Source organism: Rousettus aegyptiacus, unplaced genomic scaffold, assembly GCF_014176215.1.
Source record: "Rousettus aegyptiacus isolate mRouAeg1 unplaced genomic scaffold, mRouAeg1.p scaffold_m13_p_10, whole genome shotgun sequence".
Classification (NCBI taxonomy): Eukaryota; Metazoa; Chordata; class Mammalia; order Chiroptera; family Pteropodidae; genus Rousettus; species Rousettus aegyptiacus.
The window spans coordinates 31,681,933-31,704,326 of record NW_023416285.1 but is presented as its reverse complement, the minus strand read 5'-3'; the positions used below and the strand labels follow the sequence as shown (position 1 = coordinate 31,704,326).

Sequence of the window (22,394 nt, the reverse complement as noted above, 5' to 3'; positions counted from 1 at the left end):
CGCCTGGTAACACTGGACTTCCGGGGAGGTACAGCAGGGACTGGGAGCGCGCGGCCGTGCGTCGCGCCCCGCCCCACTCCGGCCCTCCGCGGCGGCCTCCTGCGCCTGCGCAGACACGGGGCGTCGGGACACCGGCTGTACGAGGGCGGGTTTGTGTGATTGCTGCGCCTTAGCTCCCTCCCGGGAAAGCATGCTAGAAGACATTTTTGTGGGGAGAGGGTGTATAGATTTCATTAGTTTTGCAGGATCCGTTACCTTTAAACCTGTTATTTTAGATGAAAAATTTGAAGAGACAGTGTCGCAAACTGAACAGCAGCAAGCAGATCGCCTGTGATTGCAAGTCCTACGTCCATAGGATTCACACCTCAGTTTCTTAGTCTGTTTTGGCTTTCCCCTGTTTACCACTCACTACCCACTACTCTACTCAAGATCTTGTCTAGGTTGAATTGAGCCGTGGGCTTTCTGGAGTTCTCACGATTATGGGTGCACCTCAACGTAGGCAGACATTGGATAACCTTTATTGGCTCTTGAATTAGAAGGCTATGCATGTAAGAACTGCCTACATCATTTTTTGCTTGGTGCTTTGCTTGTTTGCACATTTACCAAAGACCCGATGTAGGTGGCAGGAAAATGAGGTCTGCGGGGACTTGTTTACGATTTATCTTCAACTCCAATCATTAACAGAAGAGCAAGAAGAATTAACTGTAGCCCAAGACATAGTGATAAGAATTGGATACTTCCCAGTTATTCCTGGAAGATGAAATGGTAAACGACAAAGCTCCCAAATGTTACAAATGACTTATTACAAGTGAATTTAACAGTTCTGTAGCAATTGACATCAGTAAAGGATCACTTTTTTCCTCATTTAAACCCTTTGTTTTCTTAGCTTCTGGGACATAGCTGTATTTATTTTAGATCCTCATCTACTCTAGTCTTCCAACTTTTAAATGATGGCGTTTAAAGCTTGCCTTTGGTTTCTCTGCTGTTTTTCTCTAAGAATTTGAGTCTTAAATCCATCCAACTTTCATCTGAGTTCTAGTTTCACATTTTCCGCTGCTTGTTGGATACTGGATAGATATTTTTATGTACATGTCTTACTGTCAGCTCTAACTCAAAAGCTTTAAAAGGTTCTCCAATAAATCTTTCTCCTAATGTACGTCTGTGTCGGTTTCGTGATTCTAGTCAGGTGTCATGTGTGCTCTTTCCTCACGTCATCTGTATTTTTTCAATTCTTTGTTCAAACCATTATTCTATTCAGCAAGACTATATCAACAGCCACTTAATGGCCAGATAAACCTTCCTAGAACCATACACATTACTGCTGCTCAAACAAATCTTTAGTTATGTACCATTGCAGACAATGATAAAGTTGACAGTCTTTAATCTGGCACTTTACATATCTTTCTGTTTTACTTCTGAACACATTCTGATGTGAATCATACTCCAGCCAAATTGATTACCTCACCCATTCCATCAACATGACTTTTCCTACACTGGTTCAGGAGGCTCCTTTCACCTGATATGTTTACTTTTCTTGTAGGGAGGGGAGGACAAATTTCCTCCTACCCTCTTAGGTTCTGTGGTTGGGTCTAAGAATTAAACTGACATGGACAACAGCAGGAAAATCATACAAATTTATATAGCATATTTATGTGTACCTAGGAATCTTCAGAAGGAAATGAAAATCTGAAGAAGCTGATAGGCCCAAAAGTTTATATACATTTTTACACAAAGACAATAAATTGTGGGGATGTGACAAGACAAAAGGGCTTAGTCTCAGGGCAGTAAATTGTGGGACAGTGACTATTGAATATACTGGGGAAACTAATGGGAGATAAAAGTTATTTTATTAGGTCCATTTTGGCATCAATTCCCTGTCTCTAGTGATAGGAATGTTCTCTTCCTGATAGAGGGAGGGCACCTTTCTTATGGAAAATTTAATGACCAGTGTTAGTTAGAAAAGAGGTCAGAGAGCTCTTCCTACATCTATTTCTTATACTTTCAGCTCAAGAGTCAATATGCCAAAGTTGCATATTTTGTGGTGGCATGTGCTGAACCCCTTCACTATTTAAATCTCATTTCCTTGTACCACTTGCTCACCTATCATTCTCTTGAATGCTACTATATACTACCAAGAATAATCAGTATTTATTTGTGCATAAATGTCACAGTTTTGGTTTCCCCAATGAGACCATAAAGTCTAGAAGGCTGGGGCATGTTTTACATTTTTTTCCCCCAGTTTCTTGTGCAAGTTTCTTGCACTCAACAGGCACTCATTTGACATTTGTGGAATAAAAGTGATTTAAGTGATTAAAAGAAACCATTAATCTTTGCCCTGACTTTCACCTTTCCCTCACTCCCCCACCCCCACCCAAATTTAGAAACAAGTAAAAATATGAACTCTAGCACGAATTTTTTAATCTCCAGAAATGCTACTTTTCATTTTTACAAAATTGTCCACCTCAATTACCTTAATAAATGGTAGTTGACCTGGAAAATATTTTCTTCCTCTCAAGTGGCCAAAAGGGAGGGCATAACTTTCCAAAATCTCTAAACATCACTATGTCCTCAAATAGAAAGAACTAATAAGATTTCTAATTTCCAAGTGTGATGGTTTCTGAATTACAGCAAGTTAATGGGAGAGTTCCTTATGTACTCAGATCGATCTGTTTGCATTTACTCATTAATACCACTGCTGTTAGTTTAGGACTAAGGGAAATATTTACTGTTCTAAAAGATGATCAGCACTATGTACCAGTTCGCCAAAGTGGGTGTACCAGATGATCTCTGAGGTTCAGGAAGAAACTAATGGAAATTGTACACATACATGCACATAATTTTTATCTCATTCAAATTTTCTATTTTACTATGTACACTTCATACTAGTATATTATATAATAAACATACACATGTTAAAGTTCTAACTTTATTGGTTACATCAAAGCCTTTGTTTCTGCTTCTCTTTAGTTTGAATTTCTCTTAGCTGTTGTATACAGCAGATCTCTACTTTTTTTTTTTTTTATTCTGCTTTCCTATCATAAAATCAACAATCGTCTGGATTTAGGCTGGCTTCACTGTGTGAAAATTCTAGTTTGTAGTCAAACTCACACAGGGAGAAGAGTGTTGCAGATTCTCCAACAAAAAAAATGAAAATTTTATCAGACTGTCCAAGTTGGATATCCAGTCATTTTGATTCAGACTGTGGCTCAGGATTTGGCCCATTGAGAATACAGTTATAAGGTCACATGCAATAACTTGCTCTTCTGTGCTACCATACATTATCATCACACTCTGAACTTACGCTGTCACCTCAGAAATCACCAGTTCCCCTCATTTCTAGCTTACACCGAATAGTCAATCAGTGGCATGCATTTGTCAACATCTTAAACTCCCCTACCAACTTTAGTGCCTGAACAGAACCCAACTTTGAATGAGTTAAATGAGTAGTATTCTCTATATAGGCCTATGCCTGGGTTAAGCAGGAGAAAATACAACTAAACAGGTTGTAAATTGTCACCAACCTGGAATCCATAGAAATCCTTTTCACTAGTCAGCTGAATCAGTGAAAATGATTCCTTCAAATTATCTTCATTCTAAGCCTCTGCTTATCATTCTTACCTCTCCCCTACTTTGCATAAACTGCCTCACCAAGAAAATGCAAACAACATCATCCCACTAACACTACAAATCTACCTGCATCTGTACCTATTATCCTCCAGTCCTTTCTGAAAAAATGCCGGTGTTGTCTCTTAGCTTAAGTAATTCTTTTATTTTTGCAGTGGATCCTTTATCCTCTGAACATATTAGGTACTTAATGCTATTATCTCTCTTTTTCTCTATCTTTACTCTTTCACTTTCTATTTGCCTCTTTCCATCAGAATAAGAAAAATTGGTAAGGTCTCTCCTGTAATAAATATGAAGGTCTCAAAAAATAAATAATTAAAAAAAAAAAGCCTTCTTTAGACTCCACCTCCTTTTCCAGCTACCACTATTTTTTTCTACTCACTTTATAGCAAATTTTTGAGACATTTTTAATTGCCACCTCCATTTATCCCAAATGTAATCACATTTCTCTTGATTCTGCCTCCTGGATCTCTCCCAAATTCACTTATTCATGTTTCTACTCTGGTCTAAGATATGATCATCTATCCTTGGACAGTAACTTCCTACCCTCCCTACATTCACTTTTGCCTTCCGGTCTTCTCCGCACAGCAACTAAATATTTTGAAACCTCAAATCTTATCATGTAACTCCCTCCTTAAAAATCACAGAGGTTTTCTATTTACTTAGGATAAAGTGCGATTATTATCACCATGTTTTATATATGATCTTATGGGATCAGGCCCTTAATTTAATTCTAATTTATCTGGGCTTTCTTACGCCATATCATACAAGTTTGTTTTCATTTCTGTAAAGTTTCTATGACTTTATCAACTTAGCATACTTTGCCTGAAACATTTCTCCAGCATGCTTATCTTTTGGGTTTCAGCTTCTGGTCACTTTCTCAGAGAAACCTTCCCTGGTCCTCCCAGAGTAGGTGAAGTATTCTAGATATATGCTCTCACTACCATTCATTTTCATTATAATTATTTACTTGACATTTATCTTCCTTGCTAAATGTAAATTTCATTTTTTTTTTTTTGTCTCGTTCCATGTCTTGTTCAACACTCAGCTCACTGGGATATAGTAGGTATTCATATATTTATTGAGTGGTTAAATGAATGAATGAAAGGGCATATTGAGAAGAGAAAACATGATAAAAACAAATCCTTTACAGTGAGAACAGACCTTTTTATTCATATTTAAGATAAACTTCAGAGACTGAAAGACAAAAATTCATCATATATCATTCAGCAGAACATTCATTAAAAATCAAAATCATTTTCTTTAACAGAGTTCTCACACAGAAAATTTTATTTTATATAAGTCTGATATAACATTAAATATTTTACAAATCAGACATTTCATTTTTAAATCTAATTATATAATCTTGAATGCACTAGAAACAAATAAAGTTAAGATGTCCTTTACCAGTTTCACTTCATTTAACTTTTATACAAGGCTTCCATTAAAATTCCATCACACCTTGAAAATTATCTGTAGCTTTTAAAAACATGATTTAAACTCTAAATGGAAATTCTTATGTAGCAATCCAAAAAAAAAAAAAAAAGGTAAGAAGCATTTCTTAATATAAATTACAAAATATTCATGTGTGAGTTTCTTTCTTCTTATTGGCATAGTCGTCCAACACCAAAAGAAATCATTTTGAAACTGATGCTTCAAATACCCGATGTCACAGAAAAATTTGTATTATTTTAGTGGTGCTCTTAAATGGCAAAACAGGATATCAGAGTGGATGGTCCCGATTCCTGTGCTTAAGTGAATGAGCCTTGTCACATTCATGCCAGTTGTCTATCATCAGCTATGCAGTTTCTAGACAGCCTGGCAACCAGTAATTCCAATTTTCAATGGTAACATACTAAGACATTTCAATAAACACTTCTTACCCATACATATTTCCAAATTGCTAAATATAAAGAGGTACAATTATATTTAAAGTGTGGGCTTTATAATAGGAATGTTTTAAAATATGAAAAATATCACAGAAAGAATTCACGTCAATGAAATTCTGTGGTGTGATTTTCAAAGATAGCAATAAGAATATCCACTGATAATGGAAGCCCTGCTCTGTGCAAACATTGTGTTGTATACATTAAACAATCACACATTTGAGGTAATAGCTGGAAAAAATATATAGTTATATATATACAGCTATACACAGACACATCCACAGAATATTCACAAGTCTATTGGCCCCCCCCAAACCAGCAGATAATAAAATTAAATAAGTAATCACGTACCAACAGGAAAAAAGTTACACACAAGGAATTTACAAAAAAAACATGGCTACATAGTCCTTAATATAAGGAGTATATTTTGAATTACGTTTTGAGGGAAAATGAAATGTTTGTACTTATATGAAAGTACCTAATAGTAATGAAAGCAAAAAGGAAGCCTGAATTCTAGGACTGTGTTGCCTGCCAGATTATTAAAGGGATGTACAAGAATTCCTTGAAGATCCTTATTTTAGCCACTTTTTCTGTGTAATTAAAAATTAGAAAAAAAAAATGGAAGTTCCTATCAGATAACTGTTTTCTTTACCAGTTTATAGAGAATTTTATGAATTTTAACTAGGCAGAGGTCCAATGTGGCCAATAAAGATTAAAATTCTGATTTATTATTCATTTTTGGAAAATTTTCTGTTGAGAAAAATTATGAATGCCCTTTTAGTTTGCTTAGCTCAGTATAAAGACAGTAATAAAATGGGTAGTACTAAACCCCAGCTTCATATGAGGAAGCTAAATAAATGCACAAATTTTCCATTTGAACCATTTGTTCCTTTGACGTAATACTCAGCTGGAAAGATGGCTCATTTGGTTCTCAGGCCAACATCAAGAAATATTTCACTAGGGGAGATTTATTTTTTTATGAATATGAAGGAATACACTATTAAGTAATATTAATATGCCACATTAGCTAAATAACAACTACATTTTAAATATTGCAGATCCACAAAGGGAACTCAACATGTTAATCATTTCTCTTGGTAACTATTTTACATACTAGTGTAACTGAAGACTTAACAGGAAGAAAACTTAAGCATAAAAGTGCTATTAAATAAAGGACTGGAATTCCACATTACTGTTCCTGTGAATGCCTGAGTTGACACAGAAGCAGACTGGCTTAATGCGCTGGCATATATATATATATATATATATATAGTATGTATCTTAAGGGCTTCCTTTTCTTTATCAAATCTCTGTAAATCATAAATAAGCATGTATTAATTATGAAAGAAATACTAATTTAAACATTCAAATGCAATGTTTCCAAAATACAGTGTTTTCACTTATTAGACGAACTATAATTTGAAATTTCTCATTGTTGAGAATTCTCAGATCTGATAAAAATAAAATCTGAAACTTACAAATTCTCTGATTTGATCAAAATTACTTCTGAAACTTACTAGCACCAGTCTATTTGGAAACCAAGGAATCAAAAAAGCAGAGGAAAAGGTATTATTTATTTTCCCCCCAAATCCTTACAAAGACAATGTTTGTGTATGTATGTAAAAAGGGATAAAAATGTAAAGCATTAATAAATATAATTGCTGCCAAACATCTAAAATACCAATAGGAGAAGCTAGCAAAGCAAAACTTAAAGAGTGAGGGCAGTCATTAAAATGAACAGTACAAGTTTTCAAATAAAATTGTAAAGCTCATGTAGCTAAAAATAAGAAAATGTTAGTATTTTTAAGAGTGGCAAACATGAAAATCTTACATCTCAATATAGCTAGCCTTCTTACTTTGTAGGTAATAACCCAAAATTCTAACACACTTGGTTAGGCCTTTACACCATGATATAAGTGACATTAAGAACTTAATCTTTACTTGCGTACTCTATATGCAGCTTAAGTTGTCAGGCACTCAGTTGTTTCCCACATGTGTTTGAAAATTTTATTTTATCAAACACATTTCCCCAAACATTTCATGAAGTGGAATGGAATGCAGCAATGCAACTGAAATATAATACTGTCCAAAAGCCATGTATGACTTCATAATATATAACTTCACTTAATTTGATAACTTTATCTATCTCCTTAAAGCCAGGATTAAGGGAAAAAGATCAGTCAACAAGAGTTCAATTCATAGAAGCATCAATCACAATTGTGTAAATTTCCCATTAAAATGGAAAAATAAATGGATGAAATTTTTCATTTCAATTTTTTAAGTTTTCTGATGCCTACGAACTTCCAAAGTTAATTAGAATGCTATTACCTTTTTAAACAATTATACAGGCTCAAGAAAATATTTAAAATTGTATTTTCTTTTAAGCATTGCTATTTTTTAAAGGTAGCATTTCCAAAGAAAATTGGTTAAGTTTAGCTGTCTGCTTTTCCTAGAATAATATGTTGTTTAGTTTAACCTACTGATTCACTCAGATATTTCTATTGACTCACCTGGAAAGGGGATATAAGAGAACTTTTTAAAAAGATTAGTCATTTTAACAGTTTCAACAGATGCTGTAACTTAACTACATTCAGAAAAATATCTTTAAACAAAATACTGACACTCTCAATAGTATTCTCTCGCACACACAAAAAAACTACCAAAAATGTGTTCATGTTCCATTAACTGAGTATAAAGCAAAATCATTAAAATATTAGAATTGTGAAACATAGGAAATTAGAAATCAAATAATTTCACACCCAATATACAGGCACCAAAAACTTCAATTTCCAGCTGATTTTTCAAATTTATATTATGAATTTAACTATAAAGAGCTTATTCCTACAGGATTAATTGAATTATTCAATGGTGAATAGATTTGAGCTCAGAATTTTGTAAGAATAACTTGCTATAAATCACTATTCTATCTGCTGCTATATTTCTGCTCACTGTTGCATATGGCCAAACAGATCATGCTCTGATCAAATAAGTGTACTGTAATCTATTTATATGTTTAAGAGTTGGCAATCAGGTTAAAAGGCACATAGCAAAGTGGTAATTTTTCTTATTACTTAACCCATTTGCTTTTGCATCCTGCTTAAATGATCACTAAGAAGAAACAGCAAATTTCCATGGGGGAAAAACAGGTAGATCCCTTTTTTCATAAATCTTATCAGTCTTCAAAGATAGATATGTATGAACATTTGGGGGCCCTTTAATTATTGGGATTGCAAATTTACTGTAATTTACTGTTGAAGACTTTAATATCTATATAGCCATTTCCACATATTTTCTTTAAAATTTATCAGTATTTCTTTTCTACACATGGCTTAGCAATTCATAAAACTAAATAAATAGCAAACTGATATTCTACACCAGTTCATTTATCTTGATATATATATTTTGGAATATAATGGCAATATTAAAAAAATCAATTCCCTCTAAGCTGATAATGCTACAAGACTTTAAACAAAGTTAAACAGTTTTTGTTTTTTTCTTTTGGAAAGTTTCATTGTTTTAAACTCCACACATTTGACATCTGACAAGGAAAATATAATTTTATCATAGAACATTTATTCCATAGACTTAAACTGAAGTGTCTCATGGAGCTAAACACTAAAAGAATTAAAGGCAATAAATGAACATACACAAAATGATCATTCCATAAGTATTTACATGACAAGGGAAAAAATGGAGAATCACTAAAACTGGAAACTGCTACAGATGTGATAATTCTTTCTCAAGACATTTTTAGTAATCATATAAGCTTTTAAAGTGAAAATAATTGCAGAAGCATAACTAAAATATTAATTTTAGTTTTCAGTTTCTTATTATTTAAAGGAGTCAGTAGGTCATAAACAGTCCAAGATTTCAGGGACCAACAATTCAGTTTAGTTTTTAACATCAATATTTTTTTCTTTAGCTGTCATGATAAAACTAAACTCACAGGAAAAATAAAGAGTATGCTAAAAGATATAAATAAAATTCCAGTTCATCCTCCTTTATAAATACTGGTCAGCCGCTCCAATTCTTTACAGTTGTCCATGCTCAAGGCATCCGCCTTCCTTCGGAGTCGATCATCACGGTATACTTTTGCTGCATATTGCATATCTGTTTCTGTTAACAAACAAAAAATATTTTGCTAAGTAAATAATTCAGAACACCTAGTTGTTTAAATTCAAATGATGTTTCACAGAAGAAGCCCTTCAATATATTTCTATTAATTGACTTAAAAAACAAAGGAGAAATCCAAGTGCTACTCCTAAAAGCCATACAGAAGCCTAACGTATAAAAGAAAAAGGAGCTGCTCTGGAAGAGAAACCATATCAACTCTTTTCTTCTACTCTGGACCCCAATGGTTTAAGAACTACCGCTTTAAAGCATCACCTGATTCCTTAGCCTAAAGATATATATTCTTCAATAATGCTTCTGGTTGTTTTTGCTGTGACCTTTCATTAAGGTTTCAGTTTACTTAATTATGCCAAAACTTGGAAATAGAAAATTTTGAAACCTTTTCCTGAGTTTGCTTGAGCTAAAATGATATATAACCATCTTACCGAAGGAACACAAACGAGAAAAAAAAGCTTCCTCCACAATCATATTCAACCGTAAGTACTTCTGAGGCTTCCTTCAGTATGTGGAGAGCATTACCAAAGAAAAATAAATGAACTAGAAATCAAACATTCTTCAGGACAGTTTTCCTTATTATTTTACTGTTAATCTCTGCTATTTCACTGTTTGTTAATACTTTTAAAGGGTGGCAGCACTTAGAGAAGATGTAACAAAAAAGGGGAAAAAAATTGGTTACTTTCTGGAAAACATTAACCAAAGTAGGGATATCAGTCAGGATCACAAACAAAACATACTCAAAAGTATGAGTATATTCTAATTGTAAAAAGATCTTCAGGAATGATCTTTATTCAGTCAATCAGGCTTGAATTTAATAAATAAATCAAAATCACTCCGCCCTTTTTATTTACAAATGAGGCACTTGGAAAATCCCTTTGTGGCTGATTCTTCCCAAATAAGGTAGAAAAACCAAAGTTCACTCAGCCTAGTGAATGGCAGAGTCTCTAACTCCCAGCCTAATATCCTTTCCATCATTTCAAATTACTGTTTTATCAATCTAGACATTAGAGTATTAAAAGTGACTCCAAAATAGAAAACCTTTGCAAAAGACTATATATACATTGGCCAATAATTTTTTAAAAATATTTATAAAACGAGATAATCTCATCCCAATCAACAAATGAAACATTCAATGAATTAACTAATGTTATACTGAGCCCTTCCCATTTCCATCTTCATTCAAAACCACTAACCTAACACGTAGATGTGAATTTGTTGAATTTTATTTTGAAAATTTCAAATCTACACAAAAGTTAAGAATATGTCAATGAATACCCTAAAAACCTTTACTTTTATCAATTTTTCCACATTTTGTCAAATTTGTTTTAGCTCTCTCTATAATATGGGCTGATGTTACTGTTGTGGTTATTATTTCATAGAACCATTTGACAATAAGTTAAAGACATTAAAACCTTTCATTCCTAATTACTTCAGCAAGTTTTTCTTAAAAATAAGTGCATTCCTATATAATATTCAAATTCAAAAAATTAATAATATCTAATATGTAGTACACATTCAAATTTCACCAATTGTCCCAATGATAGTATTATTCACTTATTCAATCAAATAATTATTGATAACAATAACACAAAAGCCATTTAAGTCCTTGTTATGTGCCAAATACCCTTATTAGGCCACATGTACCTTAAAACTTACCTCTCATTTAAGTACTGAGCTCTGATTTGTGCTAAGTATTCTAGAACAATCCTTGAGTGGAGAAATATACGGTAATCATTTCCCAAGACTTTGAATAAGTTTTTAAATGTTAAATATTTGATAAACTTACTCTGTTGTCTTTCTTTCCAGCAATTATTTCGAATGTTAGTCACATAATCTTCTTCCACACTCTTTTCTACCTTTTGTAATAATATTCCTTTATATTCATTTTTAAAGTCCTTGTTGACATAATAAATGACACCCAAGTTTTCTGTCTGCATTTTAATAGTCTGCCCTGATCCACTGTAAAAGAAATACTTGATCATTATTTTTAAAATTAAAATTGTACATTCTGACCTACTATAAACCAAGCTAACAATTAAAAATTGATAGGTTATTATTGGTTATCATTTATTTACATTATCTCAAATTGCGAACCACTATCATTCATAAAAAGTAGTCATATTTTAATATACTATACTAATACGTTCTTATAAGTTCTCTAATTTTTAGTTAATAAAAACCTTATTTGGAAGAAATAAAGTTATTTCTAATTTTTAGACCAGCATGTTTTTAATACTGTAAAATCACTGGCAGTATGATTTTATGAAGTTTCCTATATGTTTATTGTACTAACGTTTCCTCGAATGGATGCTGCATTAACTTTCTTTTGTGTCCTTACCTCTTATGTATACAGTATATTGTGGGAAAACACCTCATATAACAGAAAGAAATATTTGTGTTTACTTAATCAATATTTTATAAACAGAAGTGTGAAGTCACTCTTAATAACTTTCTCCTTAATAAAAGAAATCTATATCGGTTCAATGAAAGTTCTATTTTTGTCTTTTTTTCTTTTTTACTTTAATGTCAACGCATTACCTATCACATTAAATTGTTATCAATTTCAAATATAGCACTTCTGTCTTTATCTACAATTGGAGTGATGTAAACTAATATAAATTTATCAGTTGCCCAACTATTTTAAAAATTAGACATTTTAAAATCTAGAATATTTGTAGTTATAAAAGATTTGGCACTTAAAAGTTTAAAAAAGAACAAGGCTTTTCAAAGAAAGCCAGATAAGAAATAATTCTTTTTTGCAACAGTTCAGTTAGCTACTTACGATCTGGGATATAAGGAATAAGGAGGGTTAGAGACCATCAACTGGCTTAGCAATGACACGAGGATCAATACAATAATGGGCATCAGCTGGATGAACACAGAAAAACCTCCCTATAAAAAAAAATCATCAAAGAATAACAAACTGTAATATAACTGTAGTTGTAAATAATCCAACAGCTGTCATACATTCTTAGGGGAAGAAAGAACAGCTGAGATCATCTGGTTCAGTACTTTCAAATCTGGCTAAACATACCAACTTCCTGGGTTGATTCTTAAAAAGACAGCTTTCCGGGTGCTTCACCTAGTAATCTTGATTTGGAAACAGTGAGACAACCTGATCTTATTTTACATATGTGAAGCTCTTTCTCTCACAGAGATTCTATATGCATCAGGTTGTAAAACTATTTTTACTTTGGATTGAAGGTGAAACATGGAAGCTGATGAGTGGGAGCCCAAGCCTTTTGATTTCCAGTCTAGTGCTCCTTCCACTTATCTTTCCACCTTATGTAATTTAATTGCTGTGTATAATTAGGTATGACCACATTAGAACAAAGTTAAGTTACATCATCCTATTTAAGTTTTTCAGTATAAATTCTAAATTCTTAAGACCAGCAATAAGAAGTTACCTGCAAAACATGCACACTGCAGGTTATCTTCATTATAATCACAGAATACCAAATCTGAAGGTGTCATATTGCCCAACCACCCTCCACCTTGACTTCTACTCTTGTTCTCCCAATATCTAAGGGATATTCTAGCCTATTGAACACCTCTGGTTAGAGAAAACTCATTATTTTCTTTTAAAACAACTGGCCCCATTTTCAGACAATTCTAATTGCTTTTCCTAAGCTGAAATTTGCTATTTTACAATTTCTAATTATATCATAAACATACATCTCCTCTTTCTTCTTCTCTTTCGTGTCCACTATGTCGATGTTGATGTTGATGGCTATAACCAGCTCGTCCATTTGAAAATGAATGTACACTACCTAGAAAATTAAAAGCAAGGTTAAATTAGGGAGATCGATGATTTCTTCTTTTCTTTAATTTTTAAAAATTATTTAAAATGATCATGTTTGTATAGTGAATGCTTCTTGCTGTCTCATCTTGTAAGAAAAGGGTGGATGGAAACAGGAATGATTCTTCCCAAACTTTGCTCCCTTTAAAGTAAAGTAGAAGTTCTTGCTTTATGAAAACTTGAATACAAGTTCCTCCCTAATACTGCACATACAGAGGACTTTTGTTGTGGTTGGTTACTTTTACAAACCTTGGATCATTACTCTGAAACTCTGCTTTCTTCATTTATCAGCATATCACAAATATTTCTAAAAATCAAAAGGCAGTGATCTAATTCATTTTTAAAAAAAACAGCCGTATTGATATACTACAGTATATGTGGACCACAACTTATTCAAATATTCTCTTGGTGGTAGACATTGAAGTTGTTTTCAAATAAGGTGACCAATTAGAAATGGCTACCACAAAGTAAGCTGCGTTATATAAGCAAAGAACTGTGAATCAATTATGGAAAAGTCACTATTACCTGAAAGATTTCTGATTGCTCTAGTCAGAATTATTAGTCTCAATAATTTTTCTGTGAGAGGTAATTATGTATCCTAATATTTCAAAATACAGGTTATAGTTTTAATCATTAATTTGTATTCACACATTCTCTTTCCTTCAAGGATTCTTTACAAAATGCCCTATCAATACCACAATATTTCTCAATAATCCTTAGAGCCACCAAGGCCAAATTATACTGTATGTTCATAAAGATTCTCCCAATGTTTAACTTAGCACCTTAAGAAATGCTGTAAATGAGACGAGCTATAATTTTAAACACCTTAGAGGAGCTGCTCTTAAAGAAAATTAGTTTCCACCCTAACAGTAAATGTAAGTAGAATTCAATATTACTTATGCTGGTACTATAAAATCCTTTCACTTAGTGGTATCTCTATAATATTTCACTTCAATAGCCTAGTTCAAGTAAAGAACCAGAATATCTGCAGAGAATCAATGCCAAACAGTGGTTCATAGCTGTAACAGCACTTAGCTAAGACACCACTGCTGGATTTCCCACTTACACATTCTTCCTTCAGCTTTATACAAAATGTAGAATAACTGTACTCTTCATTTTATTTTTTTAATTAAAATGTGTTCTTGGAAAAAGGCATACTTAGTAAAAGCAATAACTCTAATATGTTTCTTCTACCTTCATAAAGAGCCATCACAGGATTATAATACTATAATAAATGTAGGGGAGCAGGTAGGTAAATCTCTAAATAGCCAAGTGGAGGTAAAAATCTCTAGCTTCACAAAATACAATATTTATAATTCCCATTAAAATACCTGAAGGAAATCCACCACCAAAGAATATATTAAACAAGTCTTCTGGAGTTATATCAGCTTCACAACCTCTATGGAAATTAAATCTACCGTTGTTTTGGTGATTACATGCTTGTTCTTCATTGCCTGTGAGGTCATACTGTTTTCGTTTTTCTGGATTGCTTAAAACAGCATAAGCATTTCCAATCTCTGAAAAAAGTAATGAGTAAAAATTGGCAAAGTTTTTATATTGTAAAAGACTGCCCCCTATAAAAAGTGCTGTCTTATTAACAATAACAAAAACTACTTGAGGCTATCGAGAAAATAGTAAAACAGTAACAATTTCCTTTAAAGGTATTATACTTGCTTGCAATTACAAATATTACCTCCCAGCATAATTTTTTATACTAGACAAGTAAGTCTCCCTACTGCCTTAAACATAAAGGAATGTCCATCTTAAGTTTCTTACTATTGAACCCCATCCACTAATATCATGCTTCTTCATTTTTGACTATTTAAATCTAGTCATTCACTTGTATCATTCAAACCAATAATAATAGCAGCAGCTACCAACTGCTAGGCTCTGAATATAGCATCTTATATTATCCATTACTATTTCCACTGTACAGATGAGCCCCCTTCAAGCTCAAAACATTAGAAAACTTGTTCAAGGTCAATTTTTTTTTTTTTTTAGTACAGCAAGTATACTCTGTACAGCCTACACCACAAACCGTTTTTTGTACACACCAGGCCAGAGTTAGCTATTCTACATTCTATTCCTGAATAATTTATTCTTCTTAAAACTAAACTCTATAAAGGTAAGGACTGTTTCTGTTTTCATTACATTATCCCCATGGTTTAGCATAAAATCTGAATTTGTTTTTGAATGAATCTAGATAGTGTTCAGTTTTCCCATCTCACTCTGCTACTTTCATATTTATTCATAAAGAATTCTATTTCCCATCTCCTACTTAGATGCCCCAAAGAGGTAATGATCACTTTACCTGTAAGTTATATAAATGTGTAATTATTATGTTGCACATCTGAAACTAATATAATGTTGTATGGCAACTGTAACTGGAAAAAAATTATATACATAAAAGGCAATAGTACATTGGTCATCAAAATGTCTTCTTGAGGTAATTTACAAAAGCTGTAACGATTTCATCTAAAAGCAGGAACTACCCTATTCTCATGGTGACACTTCTAATAATTAATCATTTCATAAATACAGCTTGCATCTTAAACTAGATCATAAGCTTCTTGCAGTATGGGATATTTTAAAAATACTTTTCGAATCCCATGTGGTCGCTGCCATAGGTACTGCGTAAGCAAATAGATGCTCATTAGGTAGTTGTTTTTGGTTGATTACCTATCACACTAAAATTAATTATATATAGATATTCTGGAATTTTTCTTCTGATAGGACTTCTTAAACTTGGGTTTCAGAGATAAGTCTCAGATGGTTTGTGAACCCTATTGTATGAAAAGTTATGCGGTCTAAACTTTCTACAGATTCTCAGATCTATGACCCAGAAATACAGCCATCATTTATAATGTTGCTTCAATGGGAGAGCATAATCAGAGATCTAAGCAATGTACTTAGAAACTACACCAAGGTATTAACCTATACCTAAAAAAGAAGCATATCTATCAATAACTGCCAAAGTTGTACTTCCAGTAATAATATCAATTTAAAGATTTGACCTATATACACTAAATGGACTGTCATTTCAGGTAATTTCATAATAATATTACTTTTTAAATTATTAACATATTTGTAACCTAATTCTATTTGTAAGTCTTTGCTTAAAAAAAAAAATTTCCAAACATTAAGATATTTTGTATTTGTGAAATACTATCATAATCCATAGTTAACTATTAAGATAATTTATTCTCTCCACTGTGACTAGAGTAATTTTCTATTCACTTTGTGCTATACACACAATCAGGATTTGTTTTTCAGTTCCTTATTCTCTAAAAAATTAAATCCAAAATCCATTTTGATGTTCAAAAGACTTACAAAATACATTTTCCACCTCAGTCTCACTTGTTTCACCAAAAGATACCTTCCACTTTATTCATTTTTCTTTAAACTTTTCATTTTGAGGGAATTTTAGATTCACAATATAATTGTAAGAAATAATACAGAGATCCCCTGTACCTGTTATCTGATTTCCCCCAGTAAAATACCTTACAAAATTACAGTACAGTATCACAGATAGGACGCTGATATTGATACAATCAGGATACAGAACATTTCTATCACCATCCTCATGTTGCCCTTTTCTAACTAGACTGACTTCCTTTCTTTCTATCCCCTCTATAAACTCTGACAATCACTATTTATTCCCTATTTCTATAACTTGGGCTTTTCAAAAGTGTTATATAAATGAAATAATACAGTATATAAATGGACTAGAACCTTTGAGGATTGGCTTTTCTCAATCGGCATAATTCTTTGAAGATTGATCAAGACTGTTATGTACATTCCTTTTTATTGCTGAGTCATATTCCACAGTATGGACATACCACTGTTTGTTTCACCATTCTCCCACTAAATGTCATCAGGGTCGTTTCTGCTTTGGGGCTATTATGGATAAAACTGCTATATACACTTATGTATACATTTATATGTAAACATAAATTTTCGTTTCTATGCAATAAATGCCCAGGAATGCAATTGCTAGGTTGTATGGTAACTGAATAGTTTTTTGAGAAACCACCAAACTGTTTTCCAGAGTGACTACATCATTTTATATCCCATCACCAATGTTGAGTGATTCAGTTTTTCTGAACCCATACCAGTAGTTGGTATTGTTGCCATTTTTTATATTAGCCATTCTGACAGGTGTGTAGTGATAATCTTGTTTTGGTTTTATTCTGCATTATCTCTAATGGTTAATGAATGGATGCTAAGAATATTTTCATATGCTTATTTGCCATTAGTATATCATCTTTAGTGAAAAGTCTTACTAATTTTCTAACTGGATTGTCTTTCTTTTTTTTTAATTTTGAGTTTGGGGAATTCTTTATATATTCTAGATAGTAGTCTCTTGTCAGATATTTGCTTGGCAAATGTTTTCTCCCATCCTGCTGCCTGTCTTTTCATCCTCTTCATAGGGTCTTTGCAGAGCAAACTCTGAACAAGTTTTGGTGAAGTCCAACTTATCAATTTTTCCTTTTGTAGACTGTGCTTAGCCCAAATCATTGCCTAGCCCAAGATCCTAAAGATTTGCTCCCATGATTTTTTGTTGAGTTCAAAAGTGTTGTTCTACATTTACACTCATGATTCATTTTGAGTTTATTCTTGTATAAAGTGTAAGATTTAGGTCAAGGTTTTTTGTTGTTGTTGTTGTTTTTTTTTTTTTTTTGCCTATAAACATCCAATTGCTCCAAAACCATCTGCTGAGAAGGCTGGCTTTCCTCCTTTATATTGCTTTTCAATATCGGTCAAAGGTGAAGAAATGGAGAAGTATAATTTGATAGTTATTAAACAGTCACAGGGATATGAAATACAAAATAGGGAATACAGTCATTAATAATATTGAAGTAACTATGTATGGTGCACCAGGTGGATACTAGACTTATCTGTAAATTATATAAATGTCTAACCACTATGCTATACACCTGAAACTAATATAAAATAATACTGAATGTCAACTGAAATTTAAAAAAAAAGAACACAGTTGGATATATTTATATGGGTTTATATCTGGGTTCCTTATCCTGTGATCTATGTGTCTATCTCTCTAATAATACCACAGTGTTAATACCTACAACTGCAAGGTAGGTCCTAAAATCAGGTACACTGATTGCTACTACTCCATTCTTTCAATAAATCATTTTTATTTATTCAGGTTGTCTTTCTATGTGGGTTTTAGAATAAATTTGCTTTTATTTACAAAAAAAAAGTTTTGATATATATATCAATTTAGAGAGACTTGGCATCTTTACTATGTTGACTCTTCCAATCTATGACCATGATATACCATTCTAATTATTATATCATTCCATTTATTTAGATCTTCTTTGATTTCATTAGTATTGTATAGTTTTCAGCATATATATTCTATACAAGTTTTGTAAAATTTGCATCCAAGTATGATTATAAATGATCATAATCATTTATGTATGATTATATGATTTATGTATGATTTATGTGATTATAAATGATAATATATTTTTAATTTCAGTGTCTACATATTCACTGCTAGTATACAGAAATATATTACTTTTAAATACAGAAATTGACTTGACTTTTGTATAGTTATCTTGTATCCCGAAACTACAGAATTCATTTATTAGTTCTGAATTTTTTTTTTTGGGGGGGGAGGGTTATATTCCTTGATATTTTATATATAATCATACAATTTGCAAAGAGGAACAGTTTGATTTTTTCCTTTCCAATTGGTGAGCCTTTTTTTCCTTTTCTAACCCTAATGCATTGACTAGAATTTCCAATGTTATGTTGATTAAGAGTGGTAAAAGGGGACATGCTTGCTTTGTTTCCCATCTTGGGAAAGCATTCAGTATTTCATCACTAACTATAATGTTATCTGTAAGTTTTTGTAGTTGCTCTTTTAACATTTTGAGGCAGTTCCCTTTGATTCCTATTTTTTGGTCAGTTTTTATTGTGAATGAGTGGGGGTTTTTTTTCAAATGTTTTTACTGCACTGATTGATATAATCATGAGATTGTTCCTCAGCCTATTAATACAGTGGATCGCAATGATTGATATTTGAATAGTGAACCAGTTTGGCATCCCTGGAATAAACTCCAGTTGGTCAGGGTGTATAATCCTTTTTACATATTGCGGAATTCTAATATTTTTTAAGGATAATTGGGTTTATTCCATGAATACTGGTCTGTATTTTTTTATGTAGCATCTGGTTTTAATATAGGGTAACATTTACTTTGTAAAATAAATTAGGATGTTTCCTTCTCTTCTATTTTCAGGAAGAGAATGAGTACAATTGGTTTTAATCTTAAAAGTTTGGTAGAATTCTCCAGTAAAGGCATCTGAACCTGGAGATTTCTTTTAGAGAGTTCCTTAATTACAAGTTTAATTTACTTAATAGGTATACAGCTGCTTCATTATCTACTTCAGATTGAGTTCTTATCATTTTTATTTTGCAAATTTATGTCTGTGGACCTGTTCATAGTATTCTCATTATCCTTTTGAGGTCTGCAGGGTCAGTATCTTTGTTTCTGATAGTACTACTTCTCCTTTTTTTTGTTTTTAATTTTCAATTCCTTTTATTCCTTTTCTCCTGAAACTATGATTTTTTATACTCGATGCATTTTTGAGTTGACCTCAATTTTTACCATTAAGGTAATTAGTGCATTCTCCGCCATATTTTAGTAAACTTCTATTCAATTTAATCTATTTTAAAAATTCTCTTGAGATTTCCTTGACCCATAGATTATTTAGAAGTGTGTTGTCCAGTTTCTAAGTGATTGGATATTTTGCAATTATCTGTTATTGATTTCTACTTTGATTTCATTGTGAGAAAACATACACTGTATGATTCTAGCCTTTTAACTTATTGGGGGTTTATTTTATGACCCAGGATATGCTTTATCTTGGAATATTATTCTGTAAAAACAGATTTGCAGAGTACATTAAAAGAATGTATAATCTGTGGTTATTAGGTGGACTGTTCTAAAAATGATGATTGTATCTTGTTGGATATGTGATGGTGTTTAATTCTTCTGTATTCTTATTTTCTGTCTAGTTGTTCTATCAATTGCGGTGAGAGAAGCAATTGCTTATTGAAATATTTTTATGATGAATGCTTTAAAATCTTTGTTAGGCAATCCTAACTTCTCTGTCATCTCCATGTGGGTATCTATTGACTGACTATAAAATAAGTTTGAGGTTTTTCTGGTTCTTAGTATTTTTGATTGAAATGTGATCATCTGAGGTATTATCTTAGACTCTTAAGCTTATCTAAACTTTGTTTTAACTATCTTCCTCTGACATTATTCTTAGAGACAAACATTTGAATTTAAGAGTAGAAGTCCAGGTTTCCTCCTTGGCCTCTGATGACATCTAAAATGGCTGGCTCCTCATTACTGATGGGCACGATGGGATGGAATTTCCAGTTCTCCATCAAGCCCTGACTGATATCTCCTTGGATAGAATAGGACTTCCTCATTACTGCTCTCCAGATGGCTTAACTACAGGCATATGGCTTTGCCTTTGGATGGTGGTGAATACCTTGACTCTCCACTAGACCACTTATTATACTACCTCTGTGGGGAGGGAAAGGGACATCTTGTTATTGCCAGGAAGAAGTATCAGCTCTCACTCAATCCTCTCTGTTACCACACTAGGGGAGAGAGTTTACAGCACCTTATTACAGCCTGGAGAAGGTGGCAGTCTAGGTTCTCTACTCAGCCTTTGCTGGTATGGGCGTGGGTGGGGCCAGTTTTTTCTGTGACATTTGGCTGAAGCAGAATGGCTATTGCTTAAAAGTTTTCTGTCTTACCCCTTTCCTGTTCACTGGCTAGAGAGACCAGGCTTTTCCTGGGGATTGTTTACCTGTGCTTGTTGGTGTTTGAGTTGTTTGCATCTCCAGCATCCAGTCTGAGATATAAAAGGCAAAATGAAAACCCAAGCAACTCACTGCCATATTGTTCTTTGGGTCCCAAAGTCCCTAAGCCAGTCAATCTTCTCTCAACCTTTCAGAGTTTTCTTATATTTGTTTTGTTTTATATATAATACTCAGTTGCAGTTGATGTAAAGAATGAAAAAGTACATCTCCTCCATCTTCTTGAAAACAGAAGTTCTAATTATTACATTGCTTGCCTCATTCTCACACTCAAGTTTATGTCATCTTCTCTCTTCCCTAACCGTAGGAATCATAATCATCTTGAGAAAAGTCTTAATTCTCACTTATTATATGAAGGCTTCTCCAATTACTCTGATTATAATGCTACTTTATATTTCTAACTTTTCTTTGGACATCTTTATTCTTTGTTTTGTTATTTAATTATATTCAGTATTCTGGAAGATCCTGGGTAAATTAGTTAATCTCTCTGAGCCTCATTTTTTTTATTTGTGAAAGAAAGATGACACTGGTCCTCTAATTATTTCACAAAATTTTTAATAAGCATTAAATAAAAAAATAAGAATGAAAAACTATAAAATGCTTATCAAATGTTAGGTTTTATTATTACTTCAAATGTTCTGTATGAGAGTTCTCTCCCCTTTGTGAATTATAAATTCTTTGAGTAAAAGGATCTCATATTCTCTTATTGGATTTCTCTATAAGAATTAGCCAAAATGGGAGAGCTAAATTCTTTGTTCTTAGAGAAAGACATTTGAATTTAAGAATGTTGAACTACCAGACCTAATGCAAGCAATAGCATCTGACCTATTATTATTTATCAAGCAAACATATATACAGCTAATCTATGTCCCTTCTTATTACATTCATGTATATGTCAACAAACACAGGTACTATTCAAATAGTTTCTGAAATATTCCAAGTCTTTAAAGATAATGTAGACTGTTCTGAAAACATTCATGTCAGAGAGAAGGAAAGGGATCCATTTCAATTACATATTTTAAAAATATCTCTTCTAATTTAATTCCCTAAACCAATTACCCCTTCTTTTTCTATGAGGAAATACAAAGCAAGT

General features: G+C 32.6%; 1 protein-coding gene across 1 annotated transcript in view; it reads right to left on the bottom strand.

The window, feature by feature from the left end:
- Nucleotides 1-4,770: 4,770 nt before the first annotated feature.
- Nucleotides 4,771-22,394, bottom strand: part of DNAJB14 (DnaJ heat shock protein family (Hsp40) member B14) — a 39,342-nt gene continuing 21,718 nt past the window's right edge. Inside the window, exons 4-8 of the mRNA XM_016159102.2 lie at nucleotides 14,769-14,954; nucleotides 13,314-13,408; nucleotides 12,421-12,530; nucleotides 11,425-11,597; nucleotides 4,771-9,626 (exon numbers count right to left, since the gene is read on the bottom strand). Of these exons, the coding sequence (XP_016014588.1) occupies nucleotides 9,502-9,626; nucleotides 11,425-11,597; nucleotides 12,421-12,530; nucleotides 13,314-13,408; nucleotides 14,769-14,954 (689 nt within the window). The 3' untranslated portion in view covers nucleotides 4,771-9,501. The remainder of the gene's footprint in view (nucleotides 9,627-11,424; nucleotides 11,598-12,420; nucleotides 12,531-13,313; nucleotides 13,409-14,768; nucleotides 14,955-22,394) is intronic.